We start from the raw sequence: 21,296 nt of genomic DNA, 5'->3' as shown, positions 1-21,296 counted from the left end.
TTTGGAAGAAATTGGAAAATCTTTGTATTTGCTACACAATAACAAAGAATACAAAGATGACAAAAGAAGGCCATTGACTTCGTAAATTTGTTGTTCTCTAATCATTCATTCATTCATTAGATAGATCCTAATTTAGCATTGCAATAAAAGGGGCTTTCCTTAGCCGTGCGGTAAGACGCTCGGCTACAAAGCAAGACCATGCTGAGGGTGGCTGAGTTTGATTCCCGGTACCGGTCTAGGCAATTTTCGGATTAGAAACTGTCTCGACTTCCCTGGGCATAAAAGTATCATCGTGCTAGCCTCATGATATACGAATGCAAAAATGGTAACCTGGCTTAGAAACCTCGCGGTTAATAACTGTGGAAGTTCTTAATGAACACTAAGCTGTGAGTCGGCTCTATCCCAGTGTGGGGATGTAATGCCAATAAGAAGATGAAGATCCTAATTTTAAAGCTTGTATAGATTTGTGGCACGGAATAGGAACGAAAGTATGAATCACGTTTTATATTTCGCGACCCACAATTTGGTTTGTTGTGTAGTTTTTTTTGTGTAGTTTTAAATGGAGTTAACCGGTTGCTCAAATGCAACAGATGTTCACCTTCGTTCCATTTAATTAACCCAGGAGAAAAACAAGCATTGCATCCTATGCCAGAATTTTTTTTTGCGTTTTTAATGAGAGAATGTGGGGTTTTAGTAAAATGCCTTCAGCGTGTGTTTATAGATTTCACATCCCTGCGTGGCAATCAGCGAGCAGCAAGCCATGACTCTGCCTCTTCCAGTCAGATCTCCGCGGCGTGCACACTCATCCACGGAGAGTTGCTATCATAACATTTAGGGCCACACAATTCCTACAAAAAATACTTAATTATTGAGAAACTATGGTATCGAAAATTTACCCTTTTAAATCTTCTTTTCAACATCCTGCAATTCTGTGACAGAAATGAAACGAACTTCAATCATTATTGCATTGACTTCATCTTCCTCAGGGACTGTTTGCTACTGGGTATCATTTCCATTTATTTCGGTTCCATTCTCCATCATGCATTGATGAAATTTGGTGTTGTTTTGACTGGGGTATCCATTGAAGAGTAGCTTGCCAAAATCTATCGGCTACGACAACCTTGATAGTTTGCATTTCAATGTTCCTATCTCGTGCTTTCTAGTTTATCTAGATTCAGATTTATGTAGACCTTCATACCGCTAGTTCCAATGTCTATTATACACATCGTTATCACGTGAAATTAGAAGTGGGAACCTAAAAACAGAAGAGATAAAATTACATATTAGAAATAAATAAATAATACACTATATTTACATAAATAAATAATAGTACCTACATGTAGCCCCATTTAAATTAGTCTAATTTAGGAAACAAGTTGCATCTAAATGCTATAGAATCCACCCTTTCGCTTTTTTTACTATTAGAACAGTTTGACGAGTTTCAACACAAGTTTCATTCATTCCTTTTTATAACGGTTTAGTCAATGAATAACACAGCCCTTTAAACTCTCCATCCCATTCGTACACGGTTAGAAAAAAGTACCTAATTTTAGGTACTTTTTTCTCTTGCATCTCCTCCCTCTTCCCTTTGTTGGCATAAAATGAAGAGCAAAACCACTCAACAAGGGCTCATATTACGAGCATTTACTCCCTCTCCAGAGGTGAGCCAGCCTAGGGCTGCAAGCCTCTTTAATAAAGAAATAAATAAATAGAACGAGCATTTACGAGGCATTTATGTCATAAAATATGAAAAAAATAAATGAAGAATGAATAAACTTTGATATCAAGATACTTTTAATTTAATCATGTCAAATACCTCGAGGTAAATGATCGTAATCTGAATAGGTTATTAGACTGTTCTGTACGATGATATTGTTGATACGTCGAAATTCTGGGTTAAGTAGAAACATTTCAGGCACAAACGACAACAAAATTGCAGTACTTATTACAATACGACGTAATTAACAACATTTATAAATCAGATCGCTTATGCCCCTGTGTACGCTATACCACAAGATTTCTCGTTCAGTGTTTACTATTAGAACAGTTTGGGAACCAAAATAAATTCATTCATGCCTTTTTATAACGGTTTTCCCTGTCTGCTGCATCCCATTCGTACCATGCTGACCACGTTATTCCCATCTTTGTTTTTCAAACGGTAGTTTCGATACAAACACTAGTGCTGTCCAATGAGCAGCTCGAAGTAGCTCGAAGTTGTTCCCGTCCTGCTCGTTCTTTTTTGTCAACAAACGAGCATGAGCGTGACAGGAACAACTTCGAGCTACTTCGAGCTGCTCATTGGACAGCATTACTGTCAAACGCATCGCCATACTGCCCGTACTGCATGTTGGTTATACTGCTCACACTCATCGTAACAAACTGCTTACTCTGTCGCACACATGTGTCACACAGCAGTACGTTGATGTCAGAAATGAATGAATTCACTGCGGCGAAACCAGGCTATTGACATCCTATTGTTTAGCCCATCGCCAGATCGTAGCCAGGATGTCCCGGGCTATATTTTTTTTCATACTGCGTTTCAATGATGACAGCGGGCTATGTCTATTGATGATGATGACACCACACTTGACACCGGCTCGGGCGAAACCGAGCGAAAGCAAAGCAAAAGGCAACGGACGACTGGACGAAAAAGAACAGAAAAGTCAGCCAGTTCAGTCGGTTCAGTCTAGATTCATTTGTCCCGTGGTTCGGATGTGTGGCTGAGTGGCGTGAGATAAAATCGTTCCATAATCCTTCAAGATAGGTTGTGGGAATCGAATAAAAGAAGATTGCAGCAGAAAATCGCGTGATACCTTACGTAGTGAAGAAGAGCGTATTTCTACCCGGCTCATCAGTGTGACGACGGGTTTGAAAGAGTGCCGAATTTGTTGTTTGTACGCGAGCATCGGAGTGCGATTATTTTTAGCATTGCAAAATTTCGGCATCGGTCAGCCGTAAAGTAGAATAATTCTGCCTGCCGGTTGTGTGGGAATTTTATTGTTCGGAAAACTGCGGGACCAATGGTGAAAGGCTCGCTCTGCAACATTGAATGCATCGAGTGTAATAATTGCAATCGTTCAGAAGAACGGAAAATTGCAAGACGGTTGACTTGCGAATTTTGATCAAATTTGGTAAAACTGCTTGCTGTGACAGCGTGGAAGTTTCAAGCGAAACAGTGGGCATAAGAGAAAGCCAAAGAAGATAGCAAAAGAAGAATCAAGTGAAAAAGAAATCGTACGATCGCCACATAAACACTTTTGTATTTGAATTTATCTCTTGTTGCATTCAAACTGCTTGCCTCATAGCTGTGGGCGAAAGAGTAAAAAACAGTAAACGCCAAGGCAGTGTTCTGTCTCCATACGTTTTGTTTATTCTGTTGACTGTTTTTGCGGGTGTGTTTTTTGCATCGTTTCCCACCCACTTCCGGTACGTGAATCTCGGAAATCCATTCTACGTGAATGCCTTCTAGTCAAGGTTACCGTAAGGTAGCATCCGAGCCGGTCGACCCGGAGGCAGAGATCATACGGAACACCTCGTTAAGCAACACAACAATGCCCGGCAGTCAGCAGCAAAAGGCGGCAATGGCGGAACCACAGACAGTCGTAACCGGCAATCCGGCTGGGAAAATTCCGGCCACCAATTCGCAACAGCGACTAATGCCTGCCGATTCAGACAGCGTATCGTCCTCGTTGGATGAAGCCGAGCTGGAAGTGCCGCCTGGTGGCGGTGACGGAGATGGTGGCGGTGGCGAACATCGACATCTGCCGTATCATCACCACCTTGATGACGGATCGGTGACAGCCAGCAGTACCAGCACCGAACGGGTTCCCCTGACGGCGTGGTTCACCGTGATAGTGCTGTGTTTTGTTAATCTCATCAACTATATGGATCGGTTTACGATTGCAGGTAGGTTTATGAAAGGATGAGCTACAGATACACAATCTGGTTGAAGACTGGAGTGTACCATGCTTATTATTAGATGAAGAACATTTTCTAGATTCAACACGAAGTTTGTTCATTAAACCTACATATTTTATAACGATGATTTTTTTTTGTTTTCTGGCATCATTTATAAATTTTGAACATTCATCAACATTGGAATTCAAGATAAGTATTTAAAATCATATAATGGAAAAGCTTTATGGTTCTAAGGTTTTTATGAGTTTAATCATATTTAGGACACCTATTTAGGCTATACATGTTTATGCAGAGGCGTCGCGTCCGCATGTGCAACCTGTGCACTGCACATGTTGCAATTTTATCCCCAACATTCAAACTCTAGATAGATTTCTTGTCTTTCTAATCCAAGCATGTATTTGAATTATGTGAATTTGAAAGATGTTTCATGCAAATTTGACTATTAAATACATAAACGGAAAATATGCATGTTTTTTTATAGGCGACATGTGATGTGAGGCAACCAAATGCAGCGATGGGGACGCGTTATAGTTTTCTCTACGATACCAAACCGACCCACCGACACCACATGTTGTATCAACACGGAACTTTGAGCCGAGAACGTTTTGGCATGTATCATACACGCATTATTGTGTATGTGTGGATCATCTGCTCTAACCGCAATCGGCGATGTATAGGTAGTCAAAGCGTTCCTCGCAGGCAATGCACGGTTTGGGGCCTATCGAGAACCGCTTCAAACAGCGCATGCGCGATTCGGTGAAGAGAGCGCGATTGTAACAAAATCGAAAGAGAAGAGTAAAGCGCGAGGATTTCTGCTTCCTCTAAGCGTTCCATGACGAAAGTTCCGCTTTGTATAAGCAACGCGAAGCAAAAGCGCTTTTGATATTTTTATATTTTATATTTTTATATGTTAAATGGGATTGCCCGTTTACACATCCACTAATCCTGACGACAATGTCAATTTAAACAATTTAAACAGAAATTGTCATCTGTTAATAAGCGCAATAAAACCTGTTTACAAATACGCCTATTATATTAGACATTGAAGTATCCGATAATATTAACATATTTTAAACAGACATTTCATCTTCTGAGTTAGGGACGGGGTAAGTCAAATGTCAAGTCTTTGCATGATTGATATATTCCTTTTCTGTATTTAAAACTTCGTCTCATTTTACGAATAACTCAAATTAGAATTGAAATAATTTCCGAATAGATATATTGCTTATTTGCCACATTGGAAACGATTCTGATGATAGTAATTTTTAATTTTACTTAAATCACTTTGAAGCTTAGTTAAGTTTGAGTTAATTCAGAAAATAAGAAGTAGCTAAGAACCAGTTAGATGCCACAAAATAAGCAAACGTATTGAGAAACGCGCTGGAAAATTATTTGTTTATCATTTCAGGTCCCTTTAATGTGTTTTTCTCGAAATATTAAAATAGTGCACAGGTTGAAGAATTGATCACGCGACGCCTCTGTGTTTATGTATTGTTTAACGAGTTTCTGTTGTGAAAGAAACAATATAGAAGCAGCAAATAATTTTGGAAATCTCACAAACCAAAAAAAGTGTTTTGTAATTCAGTTGGAGGGCCATCAACCTCAAGCTTATCTAATTTTGGCAAAAGCAATGCAGTGGGTTTAGCTTATCGAAAACGGTTGACAGAATGGTAAAGATTACGGCTGTTTCGGTTTTTCGGCATGCTTTAAACGGCGAAAAAGGTATGTAAAGCACAGCAGAAAAATATATTGTTGACCAGCTATGATTGTAGAACTTGCTCGTCATTTAAATACTTATCATTTTCTGCGGTGACAATAGAGGTTCTATTACAGAGCTTCTCCAATTCAGTCAGTTGTTGCCACGACACTCAGTACGCCACTTCTTTGTCGATTCATACAGCCCCATTCGGTTTTGGCAACACGTTCGGAATATTGTATGTTGCCAAAATCGAATGGTTTTTTGCCTTTCTTGTATACTAAGTATACGTAAAGGCTATATGATCACTCCAAAACCAAACTTTTAATAGAAGGCTCGGAGAGCCATAGTGTTATATACCAATCGACTCAGCTCGACGAATTGAGGTGATGTCTGTTTGTGTGTATGTATGTATATGTGTGTGTGTGCATGTGTGCAAAATTTTGTAGACACATTTTTTGAAACTTAGCAGGGTTCGGATGCGCGTAAATAGACAAGCTATTTTTATTTGCACCTTGGCATTGACCATTGGCTGGATCGGACTTTTAATGCCTCCTCAAGGTTAAAATGTAAAATTGGAACACATTTATACAAAAAAACAAGAAACGAAACTAAAGATGAAGGGCCAGGTGGCCAAACAACCAACCATGTAAGGCAAATCAACTGAAGGCTTGGCCCAATCTCACCCCTTTTTTGCGTGGATTGCTCGTTGCTACGAAAAACCAGAACCGTTATAAAAATATTAATAAAATTCGATAAAACAACAACAGATTAACGTAACATGATAACCAGGTATCCATCGATCTAAAAACTAGTTATGTAATAGATTTGTGGGGCATTACTGACACTATTTTAATACGGGTTCATTTGCTCAATAGTTTTACATTCAAATTCCAAGCATTATCGTACGAGCACAATTAGTTCTTGGAATTTGTTTTGTGATTTCCTAGACGTGAATTTTAATATAATTTCTAACCGTTTGAAGTTTTCATCAAAATTCGTAACAGTTTCTGAGATATTAGGAGTTGAAACATTTTTCGTTTTTGGCCCAATCTTACCCCCTAGGCCCAATGTCACCACGAACAACGGTATACGTAAAGGCTATATGATCGCTCCAAAAACAAACTTTTTATAGAAGGCCCGGAGACCCATAGTGTTATATACCGATCGACTCAGCTCGATGAATTGAAGTGATGTCTGTGTGTATGTGTGTGTGTGTGTGTGTGTGTATATGTGTGTGTCTGTGCGCACCCACCCAAAAAAAAAACGTCGCTCATTTTTCAGGTACTTATCCTTAACCGATTTACTCGCAACAAGTTGCATTCGACGCAGAATACTCAATCATTGTTTCCTATTGGAAATTGTTCAGATCGGACAATGGGCTCGGAAGTTATGGCCAAAATACCACTTTTTTTATAGAAAAATTGAGTAAAAAAATGTCACTCATTTTTCAGGCACTTATCCTTAACCCTCTCTTTCCCATGACTTTTTTCAAAGAATTCAATAGGAAGGAATCGTGTATGGAAAAAATGCTAGAACAAAAGTTGTTTGGCATAGCTAAAATTAGTGGAAAACGAAAAAAAAGTTTTTTATTATAAATCAATAGTTACTTGATTGTTTTCAATAGTTCCACTATTTTTACTCAAAATTGATTATATTTGCAGTCTAATGGAACCATAAAGTTGTGCCAAATACTGCTTTTTGTTGTTGAAATAATTCGATGAATGTTGGAAGGTGCAAAATTTGATGGAGCTCTGCAGCTACCATGGGAAGGAAAGGGTTAACCGTTTTACTCGCAACAAGTTGCATTCGACGCAGAATACTCTTCCATTGTTTCCTATTGAAAATTGGCCAGATCGGACTATGGGCTTAAGAGTAATGACCAAAATACTACTTTTATAATGCACGAGAAAGGCACCATCACCGCTAGGTGGATTAATCAGGGTTTTTTTCTGATGATTCGATTATCCGGAGTAAAATAAAAATCGTTACTCTGGATAATCGAGTCCGACCTGTACTTTACATCTCTTCACTTATTGTTACACTAGACACGCTGTGACGATTTTTCCCTGGGCTATGGATTTAAATTCTCCAGGAGACAAATGTGGTGATGATCATTCTGTATTACAAACTGTCTCATCGGTAATTTCAATTTTCAAATTTCATGACTTTAATTCAATGAACTTTATTATAATCATCTTTCAACATAAACTACACAAACATACTGTGATAGTTGAGTGAGGCAGTTAAATTCATCACTACAAGGAGTATATAATTCAGAGCTGGTAATAGTTTACGAACTAGGTTTTTTTGGAACCCATCTAGACACACAGATGGTAGAAAAAAATAAATAAATTGGAATTGCATGAAACATTCGGTTTCCTCAAAGACCTACAGGGCGCTTGCTACTGGTCGCGGATCAAAGCTATGGAAGGAGTGGCAAAATTCGACTGAATTTATTGTATAAAAAGCCATTCAATAGTCAATCAGTTTTGCTTAGCCTCCTATTGTGTAGTGACTGAATATTCTGCTATGTATAGTAATCAGCTGATACCTAATTCTTAAACACTCCATTTAATAATAACTAAATTCATTTCAATTTATCCAGACTTGTCTAAAAAGCTTAAAATGAACTTTGCGCTCTAGTTTTGAACAAACCAGTCAGCTGATGTCCAATCTGGCATTCACTGCTAGACAAAAACTTCCGCAAAAACTTTTCATAAGCATTTGCAAAGTTGATATAAGTTATGATTCTAATAGTGCTTAACTATTGTCCCCTAGATCAGTCACAAGGCAACGTGGACCACATTGAGGAAATGTTATCAATATTCGATATTAACCAAAAACAACCCCCTTTTCAGAAAAATATATTAAGCTCTTTTAGTGGAATTATTCAACCGTCTAAGACGAATTAAGTACTCTCCATTTAATTCCACCAATTATTTTCGATATCTTTGCATATCGAAGATATCGAAAATAATTGATGGAATTAAATAAAGAGTACTTAATTCGTCTTAGACGGTTCAAAAACAACCATTCTAATTGATCACTACACTGCCGCTAACTGCAAGTCGAGCACATCTGTATATCGGCTTCCATATACAGATGTGCTCACTTTGCGATTAGCGGCAGTACAATGGTCTAACACTAACTCAATAACATAAATTAACGAATATGTAGAACGAATCGTTTGACAAATAAGTTTCAAAATTATACTTTTAACAAATATAATAAAAAAAAACTTCCGATTCAGTTACTACGATGAAGCATTGGGCAACATGTTCCATGTAAGTCGAAAAAACTACTTCGGTAGATTTTGAGCGCCCATAATTACAATAGACATCTAAATAACATAAAACTGACAATTTTTTTGACTCTCTGACAATAAAACAGTGATGAACTCTAACTATAAGAAAAATCACGTTAATAAAGGAGAACAAAAGCATTAGACCTCGTAATTCCCTTCGATTCAGTTGCAACAGCGTCTTTTTGGACGACTTGTTCCATGTACGGCTGGCAAACTGTTTCGAAAGGAATTATGCGACGGTATCATCAAAGAGGTTCTGCCAGAGACATGAAGATCGACCATAAGACTTCCTAAGCTCACCATCAAATTGAAGCTCATGTAATGTTTGAAAACTTATTACCAGTTGAATCTTGTTTGGAGGCGGTTCCAATGCTGTCAAGACCACCATAGGCCCATAAAGATAGTATTCGGCGTTTTCTTGTAATGAGCTTTAGAATATGTAGTAGTTGAAACTGTAAGTTGAAATTTTTTAACACTTGCTTGGTGAATGGTTCTGAAATTTAGCCCGCTTTAGCTTTTCAATTCAGTTTTAGAAGCTTTCACTGTATAATCTTTAAAATTTTAGGCGTTATTCATCAAAATCGAATGCAATGCTATAGTTTAAAATACGTTTCCATTAGAGTTTTCTACTTCATCATCAACTAATATTTAAACTGACTCTTGTGAATGATGATTAACGCAATACCAAATTTTCAAAGCGGCTCTGTTTTTGTGGGCGGAGATGTGGACGTTGATTTGATGAGAATGGTCGCACTTTTACGCGGACCACAGTCATCAATATGTAGTAGAATGCTTCTGATGTGTCTGCGTTGAACTGCTGTTGGATTCGTCCGATTGACGTTTCAGTTTTTGCCTGCAGAAGCGGATGCGTCGTTTTGAGAAATTGGTATTGACCTAATAACATTTTTTATCGATCTTTTTGAGCTTATTTTGTTTGATGGAAATTGGAAATCGATGATTCAAATGCTATTATTGGCAAACTGCAAATTTAAGAAACTACTGCGGCAGAAGATTTAAGTACTTCACACGCTGTTCAAGAGGCCATTACCCAGTCAACACAAGATCGTATATGATGTCACATAAGATGCTAAAGTGGAGGCCATATAGGTACTTCCCCATACAATATGTACATATATCGCCTCCACTTTAACATCTTATGTTGCATCATATACGATTTCGTGTTGACTGGGTATGGCCTACTAGTCCATTGTCGTTCTGTGTCCTAGTAAGGGGAACGTAGAAACGGGTTTAGCCTTGCCAAACTAAGCTACCAGGTAGCTCCAACTGAATACCCATTAAAAAAAGAATAGCAACTGGTGGTAAAGCGAAGTTCTATGAATTGAAGAAAAAATTCTGCAAAGTGGGCTAATTCTGGAAAAAAATCTGCAAAAAAATTATCACAAAGTCAAAGAAAGGTCAGATAGAAAGGTCAAATCTGTACTTACGCCTTCAATTCTATGATGAACATGCACGTCTAAATTTGGAAGATGAAACATATTAGCATTTCCATATCATTATAAGAGAAGCTTGTTTTAGGGGTTGAAGATGCTGAAAATTCTACGGCGAAGAAGCTGATATCCGACTCTGGTTCAACATCTCATATCAAGTATGACGCCAAAAGTCTTGTTTGTCTGGATACAAGACGCAAGCGCAAGTTTTTGTGCCAAATAGATAGAAATAGAAATGCAACGAGAGTTACTTTGGAAAAATCATACTCCGAAGCTAAAACCGATTAGCAAAATCCTTAACGACAAGAATGTTAGGATGTTAGAGAAATACAGCTGCGGGACATGAAAAACTACGGAATGTATATCATTTGGAAACGGTGATTCGGGCATCATCATAAAGATTGTGAGTGAAAAACTTAGTGCTGAAATCCAGATGAAAGAGTGTGATAAACAAGGTAAATGTGGAGTTCACTATGAAAGAAAAATGAGTAGATTGAAATTTCATAAACATTCGGATACCAGAACTCAGTTGGAGAGTAAACTCACACAGATCTTGGTGCAAAAAAGGAAACTGCCAATTAGAGGTAGATAAGATGCAGAGAAGTTTGAACAATACATAAATTTAATGAAGAATTAGCATGATTAATGCTCGCCTTCTACTGCTCAAACGAATACGATAAAAATCTCTTAGACAGTACTGTAAATTACGCTGCTTGTTAATTGAGCCGCAATTGACGCGTGCTAGCAACAATCACAAGATTTGGAATCGTTTCTTGTACAAAAGGTACACCCGTCGAATGTTTTGTATTGTTTTATTTTGTAATGATGTTAAAAAGATATGGAGTTTTTACGGCATATTGAGTAAGCTTTATGTTGCAAATATTTCCCCTATCATGCACAATTTAACGTTGAGGACATCGCTGGATAAACAAGCACACATATATTACATATTATAAAGAGAGAAGAGCAGCTGGTATGCCGATTGAGGAGGAGTATATATGGTCTCATGCAATCTGCAAGATGCTAGAATCAGCGACTTTGAGATGATTCCTGTTTATACAAGAAGTGTACAGGAGGCCGAATCATCTACCTCGTAGTATATGTTGATGATATCCTAGTCGAAGCCGGAACTGAAGATGAAATCCAAGATGTTCATACGCATCCGAGAATGTTTTTCAAACTTACTGATCTTGGAGACATATCGTTTTCAAAGAAATTACAAGTGAATCGTCCAACACGCAAATCTACCGTTGCGCTGGACGATTCACTTGGTTTCGTTTTCTTGTATGAAAAAGGAACTATTTCATGGAATCAGAATACATGTAAAACATGTCAAGACATTATTGGCAACGGAATTATTAGAACATTTTGGAGAAGATCAAATGTATTAATAAAAGCATTATGTGAAGGAGTTTATAGTACGCAAAAGTTAAAATATTGTTCATCAGAAGATATGGTCACAGATGCTAAGCAGGAAAATTAATCACTATGATAGGATTATTGTAATTTGGAAATCATTCCGTTGGGGAGAAATTAAAAATAATTTGGAAATCATTCCGTTGAGCTATAGTAAGCCCAGTGGCGTTGAGCTATAGTAAGACCTCACTTTTTACCTGCGCACTGATACTAATAATGAATATTTTGATGTTTTGATAGCCCAATCTTCTATATACATAAAAATAAATTTCTGTCTGTCTGAACCTTATAGACTCCGGAACTACTAAGTCGATCAATGTGAAAATTTGTAATTTGGTTTTTGGGGCCGAGGAAGGTTCTTAAGATGGTTAAAGACCCCACCCTCCTCTGGAAAGTGGGGCTCCCATACAAATGAAACAGAAATTTCTGCATAACTCGAGATCTAAACAGAGAATAAATCAATTTTAGACGAAACGAAGTTCGTCGAGTCTGCTAGTGGAAAATAAAATAATCGAGAGTCGTTTAATACAATCGAAATCTAGTTACTGAGTTACGCCACTGAATAAGACACAAAACGATCAAAGATAACGGTAAACATCCTAGCAACGTATTTGTTAGTGCAAAATAACAATATTGTACTCATTCTTTAACAAATCATCACGAAATCTTGGGTACTGGGTGGTCGTTAAATTACTCCATCTTTCTGGGATGCCGGTGGCAGAATCGAACAAATCATGAATTAATTAATGAAAAAAATGTTATTTAGGTCCTTTTGAAAAGTTAAGCGAGAAATATTGCATACCCAGCTCCTCTTAGAAATGGACTGCAATGATAATGATAATGAAACCATTCTCCACATCGTGGATAAACCATCATTTTGTACAATTTATTTGGCAGTCCCCAGATTATAAGCTTGGCAAACCGTCTCTGTCATCTTTAAAATCTGCACAACCTATTTAGAAAGCATCGTTTCGGAGTCAGTTCAACGGTGTACAATCTTTCCCACCTTCTGTTGCATCCCGTTTTGCTGCTCTAGGCTGCTTATTTCAACTATTCGCTTTCTAGTTCTTTGTACTGTCTTAGCTCTATTCTCATCATGGCTTGGGTTAGCTATTTTTCGGTTTCGAACGTTTCTGCCGTTTCACGGTTCAAAATTACCCGTGCCTGTCATAGAAATTAAGACTCCATTGACTGGGTACTGCTTATTTGTTCCTAGCCAGCAAAATCGCACAACTCCTGAACTGCGCAGTGATAATGGCATCATTCTTCTCATCCTGGACAGAACGCCATAGTGCCAAATTTGTTCGACAATCAATTTGTAACAAATAATTAATTGAAAATGTTATTTCTGAAGCCAAATTCGCGCGTACCATGCTTTCTTACTACGTTTCGTCTTTTTTTCGATTATACCTTACCGGGTATTCCCGACTAGAAGATCATATCAAAATTATATCAACCTATGTTATTATGTTATACTAAATTTTTATAACAAAATTTGATAGAAACATGGTGCAGGATGTTGTTAAAATATCTAAATTTCTATCAAAAACTACACTACTGGAAACAAAAAACTATCAAATTTTGTTACAACTTTATCATAAAAATAACATATTTTGATAGAAATTTATAACAGAATCAGATACAAAATATATTGTTTCTGTGCCGTTGGAATTTTTACAGGTTGTGATAGGTCTCCAGATTGTGATAAACAATCAGAAATTTTTGTTTTTGTTCGAACAAGAATATTTTTCGAGAACATGAAACTAACAACATTAGGGGAAACTGGACACACATGATCCTCGGGGACACATGATCCCCCCCTGTTTTCTCGAAAACTAATCACATTTTTATACCAGTGATATGTGCAAACGGATCCGTTAGATAGATTATTGAATCTGAGTAACATTTTATATTAGTTACTTTATGTATATGGGTTTTAGAGAGGTTTTATTATTTGAGCATTCTCAATCCTTTTTTTCTTCAAAAGATAAAAGTTTAATAACTTTGGATATGTCCAACCAAAACGTACCAAACTTTTACTGAACAAAGTTTTATCATTGTAGAATTGAATAAATTCATTCAATTAGCTATTGCTTATTTTCCATTGAATACAAAAACAAAACAAGATAAATACTCAACATGGACACACTTGATCCCCACAGTTTGGACACACTTGATCCCGAAATTGCATATATTAAGGCGTTTGTTGTATACCGTTGCATATTACACCCAGGTTTTTTTTTACACGGTTGGAATTCTTTATTTTCTCGGTTAACCTGAACTTTTACAGCTTTTCAAATACCCCCTGAATTTTCTTTGATTTTTTGTGAATTTTTTGGTGGGGTTAACTCATTGCTTCATTGACACTGAAGGTCTTAAACGACCAAAACCAAACCGTGTAAAAAAAACCTGGGTGTATTGTATTGTATGAAACTAATCGATCTGTTAAAATTCTTTTCTAGTTAAAAAGTATAAACAAATTTATTTCTATTTAATTTTGTCAATCAGACGCGCAATTTGAATTTCTCAACAGCCTTATTTTATTAACCAGAAGAAAATGTAGTTGAACATACTTATTTTTTATTAGCTTTATAAAATGCATTTTAACATCATTTTCTATGAAAAAGTGTATAAATTAGGCTTTAAAAATACTCAACAAATCACAGGGCTTAAAATCAGTATTGTTCTATCTGGTACTAAATTCTTTCCTTTTGAGCTAGGAGAAGTTTGCTTACAATCACCATTTATTTGTAAATCTTCTTAAATAATTTTTCAATAATAGGCACATTCAACAACTTTTAGTCAGTTGTTTAAGAGAAGTCGCATTTGTGTAATAATAACACACACTATAAAAATGATGATGCGTGATAGTACCATATTGATATATGAAGTCACCATCCTGGTACGATTACGGTTGTGGTATTGGTAGTAAATAGTCTGGCGATCTAGATGTACCACAAGTTTTTTATTGATCTCAAAACAGGTACTCAGGGATATTTACCATTTGCCATGGCATTCGCAGTGTGGCCAATTTTCAGAGATTTAATAAAAAAAATGGATTCTAAAATTACAAAGATATATTTATGTATCGATCAACCATTTTTGGAATCATAATTGTATCAATCACAAAACGAGATCCTCTTGGGCACATCATGGTTGTCGTGATATGACCACTGTCTTTTAATGGAGTGAATGGTTTGCAGATAAATCATCATCACTATGCCAATTTTGTTGCTATAGCAGACATTCTATCTGTCACTATTACTCTATTCGAGAACCAAAAAACTTGCCTTACTTAATACCAACATTATTTAATTTTCGTAGGACTGCTATTACGACAGACTATGAAGAATTGTTAGGATTTGAGGCTAGACCAATTCATCCTTTCATTAGACTTGGAAGAACCTAAACATGGTCAGCTCATAACGGGATCAATTTCCCCCTATATGGGGATCAAGTCTCCCGCAAGTTTTGAAAATGCCAAATTTTCTATCTTTCAGCAAAATCGATTTTTTGGTTACTTTCATGAACAAATAATGGCTTCCAATGACGTTTTTGAAAAGATAATTAAATTCTTTATCAAGTCCATAAAGAAGCGTGCAAATCTGTGCATGTTACATCGAGAAATATGCTAAACAAAAAGTGGGGATCATGTGTGTCCAGTTTCCCCTACAAATTAGGCAACCTTCTCAAATTATATCAGCGTTGTGATATCTATGGCTGGGAGACTTTGTTACATCTATTTTAATTGCCTACTGTTGGGCAATTCGGTGTTAAGCATTTTTCAAATCATATTATGATATAATCTTGTTACAACATTTGAAAGATAATGGCTACTGAGAACAAAATTGTATCAAAATAAGTTATAAATATCACAATATGTTAAAATTGTGTTCAGTTTCAGTTATGCTCTTCTAGTCGGGTTGACATTATTATTTATCTCATAGTCACCAAGTCTCCCGGAGTGACGTCCAAAATGGTCCGGATTCGCGATTCTGACGTTTCTTATGTAACGAAATTATTAGCAGCCAACCAAATGCATACGATCAAATGCAGAAAAGTGCCCTGGGCGACTGTCGGTCGTTTAATCCATAATATAGACAGCTCTCTACGCTTGCGCTTTGGGCAGGTGATGCACGTTGAAATATATTTTCAATTTCTCAATGAGAGCTACCTCAACGCAGCCAAAGCAATTCATGAACAGTTACTGTGTTAGTGGGTACCTTCCGATTAACGAATCTGCACGCCAATGTAGTACCATCAACATCGAGGGAGCAAGTTTTGGGCAGTTTACATTCCAGTTGGTGGTCTATTCAGACCTTCAATTTATGAAAAAAATCATTTTTAATCTTTAGCCAATTGTGAGTTAACAATGCATTAAAAAATTAAATATGGTGTACCTGTTTGGTTCCTAATTTTCAACGAATACGTAGTAACTTTTGCTGAATTTTGGTCACCTAATAGTTTTCAGTGGGTCATCTCATATGATGTTTTGATCGTGTACCAACACAGATCCGTTGTCCACTCGCAGTTGAGTTGTATTGAATTGGCCGCGCCACCGACCAGCACGCGAAGTAGTTGGCAAAATTCGTATTTGCCAACATTTTAGCGCGTTACGGTAACTACCTCGCCGACTAGGCCGCAGCGCGTTGTGAATCGTCTTCGAGTGTGGAGAAAAATATAATGTGGAAAATATGTCAATGACGGCACGTTGCTTCTGCTCCATTACTTGCCGTGCCATAAACATTACTGTGAGGATGGTGAAGCGTTACGAAAAAAGTGAGTTTTAGAAATAAGTTCTTGTTTAATTCATTATTCCGATGAGATGTAGATTTTAGCATTTTATTGAATAAAATGACGGCACGGGCGGTACTGCCAGCCGTCATCTATTCGATAGAAGTGGCACTTAGCACATTTTTCATGGTCAATGTAGATTTAAATAGGGATCGATTAGCAATGGTTGCACAACAGATTATCAATGACCAGCTACCTCTACCACATGACGGTCAATCACGAGGGATTCTGAGATACGATAAATGATAGTTTGTTAGGCAATGTTATACATATTACCTATACTTATATGTATCTGTCAAGATACATAAAATAAAATTACAAACATTTTTGTGTTTTCTACGGAACCATTTCCAGAAAAACTTCAGAAAACTTCAACTCGAAGAATACACTATACATGAATTTGAATCTACGGCTTCTTACCCCATCTCGTCAAACCTAACAACATTTGCGAACATCAAACCATATAATGCGATTGTATCAATTGCCGCAATGACTGTCCACACCGACCCTATCACTCCAAATTGACAAATTATCTGCCCACACCGCTGCGTGGCAGATAAACATCGGTTGATAAACGTCAGCAGCACCAATGGGACAAACTTATTATCTGTCAGTTGCCAGCACGACTCCATCGCATCATCAGCGGTACGGCAGCATTGGTTGTGTTGAGCACCACCGCCGCCCATCACACCAACGTGATGCGCCTCGTGATCGAGTTACGTCCGCTCAATCCACAGTACCGTAAAGCGCGTGCAGATGATCGCCACATGAACAAATCCAATCATGTTGAACGATGACTCCCGAAAACAACGCTATGACGACGATCGTGTCGTCTGACAAATATGCTTCAATGAGCGTACCCTGGACCAGGATTGTCATCTGATGGCTGCCACTTTCATATCGTAATCGTGATTAGCTTGCGTGCCTCAGACATCCAGGGAAACTGTTGGTCGGAAATCCGTCGTTCCTTGACAAATGACTGATTTCGGGCGAGAGGCGCATGATTATTCTCAAGCACGACAGCATCAGCCGTTTCATTCGCCCAACCGAAGGAGCAATTTTCTATTAGGGCAGTGGCGGTAGTGATAAATGGTCCAAACTTCACCCGGACTGCAATTAATTACTTGTTTGTTCAGTTGCTGGGATTCCGTTTTCGAATTATGTTCCCGAGGAAAATGTGATTTCAAAATTATTTCAAATTGATTACTACGACGTATACAACTTTGCTTTATTTCTGTACATCACATAACAGTGAATTATTTAACTGAAAAATCGTAATAAAAATGCGGGAATTCAAATAACTCCCAAATTTGACAAGCAATACAATTATCAGAATTTGGATATTATTCTTTGGTGCCCAAACCCTTTCCACAAAATGTCTTTGCGCAATTTGTAACCATATGAGTGATCTATTCAGAAGCTCGAAAAGATTCGCAGACTTTGAAACGTACATATATCGAGACTACGAAGGATTCTAAGACTTTCGAAAACAGAACAACTAAGATGCATTAGGGAATACAATGAGTCTAACATAATAAGACTGACTTGAAGTATGTATTGTTCCTATCGTCAATCAAATGAGTGTGACAGCTGAATTGACGGTTTCCAAATTAATTATCTGCCTCACTGTTTCTTCTTCTTAACATTCATGCAGGGTAAAAGTAATGTTTTACATAATTTCAGATAATGGTGAATGCTTTATTATGTTGAAGAAAAATTAGAATTGTGGATAGGATTCAGATGATGTTTGCTTAATTCCGATGGACAACCTCGTGAGAAATTTAGAAAAAAATCTTGGATTGTGAATGGAATTGTTTCCAAAGAATCTGCTGGAGGTTAACAAGCGAGCTTTATGTACATGGTCGGTTTGAAGCTTCTGTATTAGAACCTGGAACTATAAGATTTTCTTTTAATTCTTATTTTCTTCTCAATTCAAAAGAATTCAACGAAATTTTATAATTTTCCTAATTGTCTATTGAGTTTCTAATATATGATTTTGGGTCTAGAATTAAATTATTTAACTTTAGGTTTATTTTAAAATTTATTGTAAGTTAAAGCAAAAGACAGGCTTTGTAAGTTATAGTGGCTGTCGGTTCTGATTTACAATTAACAATTCTTAAGTTGAATCCCAATTTGATATGCTCTGATAAGATAGCAACATTTTTGTTGCCTGAAAAAAAAAACACTTATTGGCGATATGGGGAATAAATGTGCATGCATTTAGATATCATATACCTATAATATTTTGTTCTGATTTCAACGTTCTTAACTAGCAATTTATTTTATTCTCATTTCATGGTCGGGTTTCTTGGGAAGTGCACCCTTGCCCTCCATTCAGTCTCCGCCGAACGGATATCACTGTTTGTTTAAGCATAGACCGGCACCACACGATAACGAGCGCATTTTGACATTGCAACATCGAAAGAATCCAACCGGAACGAATTAACCCTTAATGCGCAATGTTGTTTTAAAATAACAAACCAAAAATACGTTCAATGTTAATGATTTCAATGGTTATTTACGTTAAAATATTTCCGACGAAATCTACAAAAATCCCCTTGCGCCTTTAAGGGTTAATGACACACTGAGAACGAATGGATGAATAGATTAGATGGCGTCACCGTTTGGTGGCATCTTCCTTGTTGTCATTCCATACTCGTCGAGGCCAATGACACTTGTGTGAATGTTTGACAAATATGAAATACTCCCGTTGGGTTCCCATTCTCCTGTCACCGGGGGAAGTGTTCTGCTCTGTTTGCCATCAATGAAGCATTTATGACACCTCTTCCTCCGTTTTCCTCCACTGACTGTGCGATTTGGTCATGGTAAATAATGCATTAAAGGGAATCTGTCCCTCCTGCACCGAAACCGCATTCGCTTCATAAAATGAGGAAATTTATCGTTTTTTGGTACAGAAGAGGCGAGGGTGCCAAAGGATTCTGACATGACATATTGTTCAATATTGTTATTGGTTTTTGAACCCTCGCTTGTGCGTTGGTTCATATTTTTTAACGATTCCCCTATCCGTAAAGGAAAAGAAGGGCTCCGGTGCGTAATTTATTCGATGAAAATACAATAAATAATAATCGCCTGTCCTCTTCCCCCCAAACAGCGGAATCAAAATTCGTTACCAACTGCGAAACATAACGCATCGGGGCTCAAATTTAGAATTCGTAGAAGCATTTATCTGGATTAAATCCCAACATCTCTGCGGATGCACGCACATAAATCGAAGTATTTAATATACTTGTAACAGCAGCAGTTGCTGCTGCAAGCCGATTCCTGGAAAGTTAAGCCTCATCATCCAACATCGGGCTTATCCCTTCCGACATAAATCAACCCGCGGTGTGGTATCTCTGAAACGAGGAAATTGATGCCAAGATCAAACCAACCATGCGTTGCCAAGCCGCATTAATCCTCTCACGCGCATCCACCGCTTTAACCACAACCGAATTTCATGCTCGATGCTTTTATCGCAACATTTTGCATCACTGCCATCTTGGGCGTCTCCGTTGGCCCCGGTCGGTGCCCAAGGTGCAGTTTACACGCGAGAAATTAAATTTGCATTACGTCGCGGTCAAAGAACTTCTGCCAGCTCCGGGTAGGGCCGACGAGACAAGAACGAAAGTTTTCGCAGACATCCGAGACAATATCTTATATCCCTCGACGGTGTATCTGCTTTGGATTTGGCGCAAAGAACTTAGGTAGCATAAATTAATGTAGATTACGTGCATGCATTCTTTTCTTGGTTCAAGAGCTTTCGACGATGGAGTGTCGAACAGCGAACAAGCAACATGGTTGTGGTGGGACTGGGAATGGCTTTTCCGATCGGGGCACACGATACTGTATGCAGTAAGTGTGGGAGTGGTGTTTGATGCATGTGGGCGGTACACGTTCAACTGATAAATGCCATTGTTGTACCTCTCACCAAAACCGTAATAAAGAAGGTTGAAGACAAAAATCAGAAGTGGGTGTTTCCGGGAAATACCTTCTACCTTCTTTTTGGTGATTATTATCGTTACTCAGATAGTTCTATCCGTGGATTACGCCGAATTAAATCTGATTTGAAGGTTTTAAATCATTTTAAATTTACTCTGCAAACAACATTGTATCAACAACCACTAAAAGAAATAATAATTATAATACCACCTAATACAGGCTATTTTTGGCAGACCTGTGCGCCGATTGAAATTTTACCGGCGTTGGTGATAATTTTCATCCAGAAGCGGCAGCGTGGTAGCGTTACGCCGTTAATGATCGGCGTCAACAATTCTCCGGATTTTCTTCGAAAGAACTACAACAAATTCCTCAGGATTTTTTTCCTCAAGTTCGATAGGAAGTTCATCAAAAAATTCCTCTAAGCATTTCTCCATATTTCTTCCGGAAATTTCTTAAGGATTTTGTTCGGAAGTTCCTCCAGAATTTCGTCCGAAATTCCTCCAGAATGTCGTCCCGAAGTTTCTCCAGGATTTAGTCCGCAAGTTTCTCCAGAATTTCGTCCGGAAATTCCTCCAGGATTTCATCCAAAAGTTCATCCAGGATGTTTTCCGGAAGTATCTCCAGGATTTTGTTCGAAAGTTCCTCCAAGATTTCGTCCAGAACTTCCTCAAGGATTTCGCCCGGAAATTCCTCCAGAATTTCGTCCGGAAATTTCTCCAAGATTCCGTTCGAAAGTTCCTCCAGGATGTCTTCCGGGAGTTTCTCCAGGATTTCGTCC

The 21,296-nt window shown here is 37.8% G+C and overlaps 1 protein-coding gene and 1 long non-coding RNA gene across 6 annotated transcripts in view; one reads left to right on the top strand and one right to left on the bottom strand.

Annotated features, from left to right (window-relative positions):
• Positions 1-211: 211 nt before the first annotated feature.
• On the bottom strand, positions 212-1,455 carry LOC134214316 (uncharacterized). Of its 2 annotated transcripts, none has more exons than XR_009979735.1 (3): positions 1,334-1,425; positions 897-1,255; positions 212-848 (listed from the first exon to the last, which is right to left on the bottom strand). It is a non-coding gene; the product is annotated as an uncharacterized LOC134214316 (long non-coding RNA). The 2 variants fall into 2 exon arrangements; XR_009979734.1 differs by having other exon boundaries at positions 213-848; positions 1,338-1,455.
• A 1,225-nt stretch (positions 1,456-2,680) lies between these two features.
• LOC134218492 (protein spinster) overlaps positions 2,681-21,296 on the top strand; it is an 87,386-nt gene continuing 68,770 nt past the window's right edge. The window contains exon 1 of one of the 4 annotated variants that reach the window (XM_062697570.1): positions 2,681-3,906. In XM_062697570.1, the coding sequence (XP_062553554.1) occupies positions 3,459-3,906 (448 nt within the window). In that variant the 5' untranslated portion in view covers positions 2,681-3,458. The remainder of the gene's footprint in view (positions 3,907-21,296) is intronic. The other 3 variants (XM_062697572.1, XM_062697568.1, XM_062697571.1) reach the window with 3 other exon arrangements.

Source organism: Armigeres subalbatus, chromosome 2 (assembly GCF_024139115.2).
Source record: "Armigeres subalbatus isolate Guangzhou_Male chromosome 2, GZ_Asu_2, whole genome shotgun sequence".
In the NCBI taxonomy this organism is placed as follows: domain Eukaryota; kingdom Metazoa; phylum Arthropoda; class Insecta; order Diptera; family Culicidae; genus Armigeres; species Armigeres subalbatus.
Note: the sequence above shows the minus strand (reverse complement) of the source record. Positions and strands in the feature narration are given on the sequence as shown.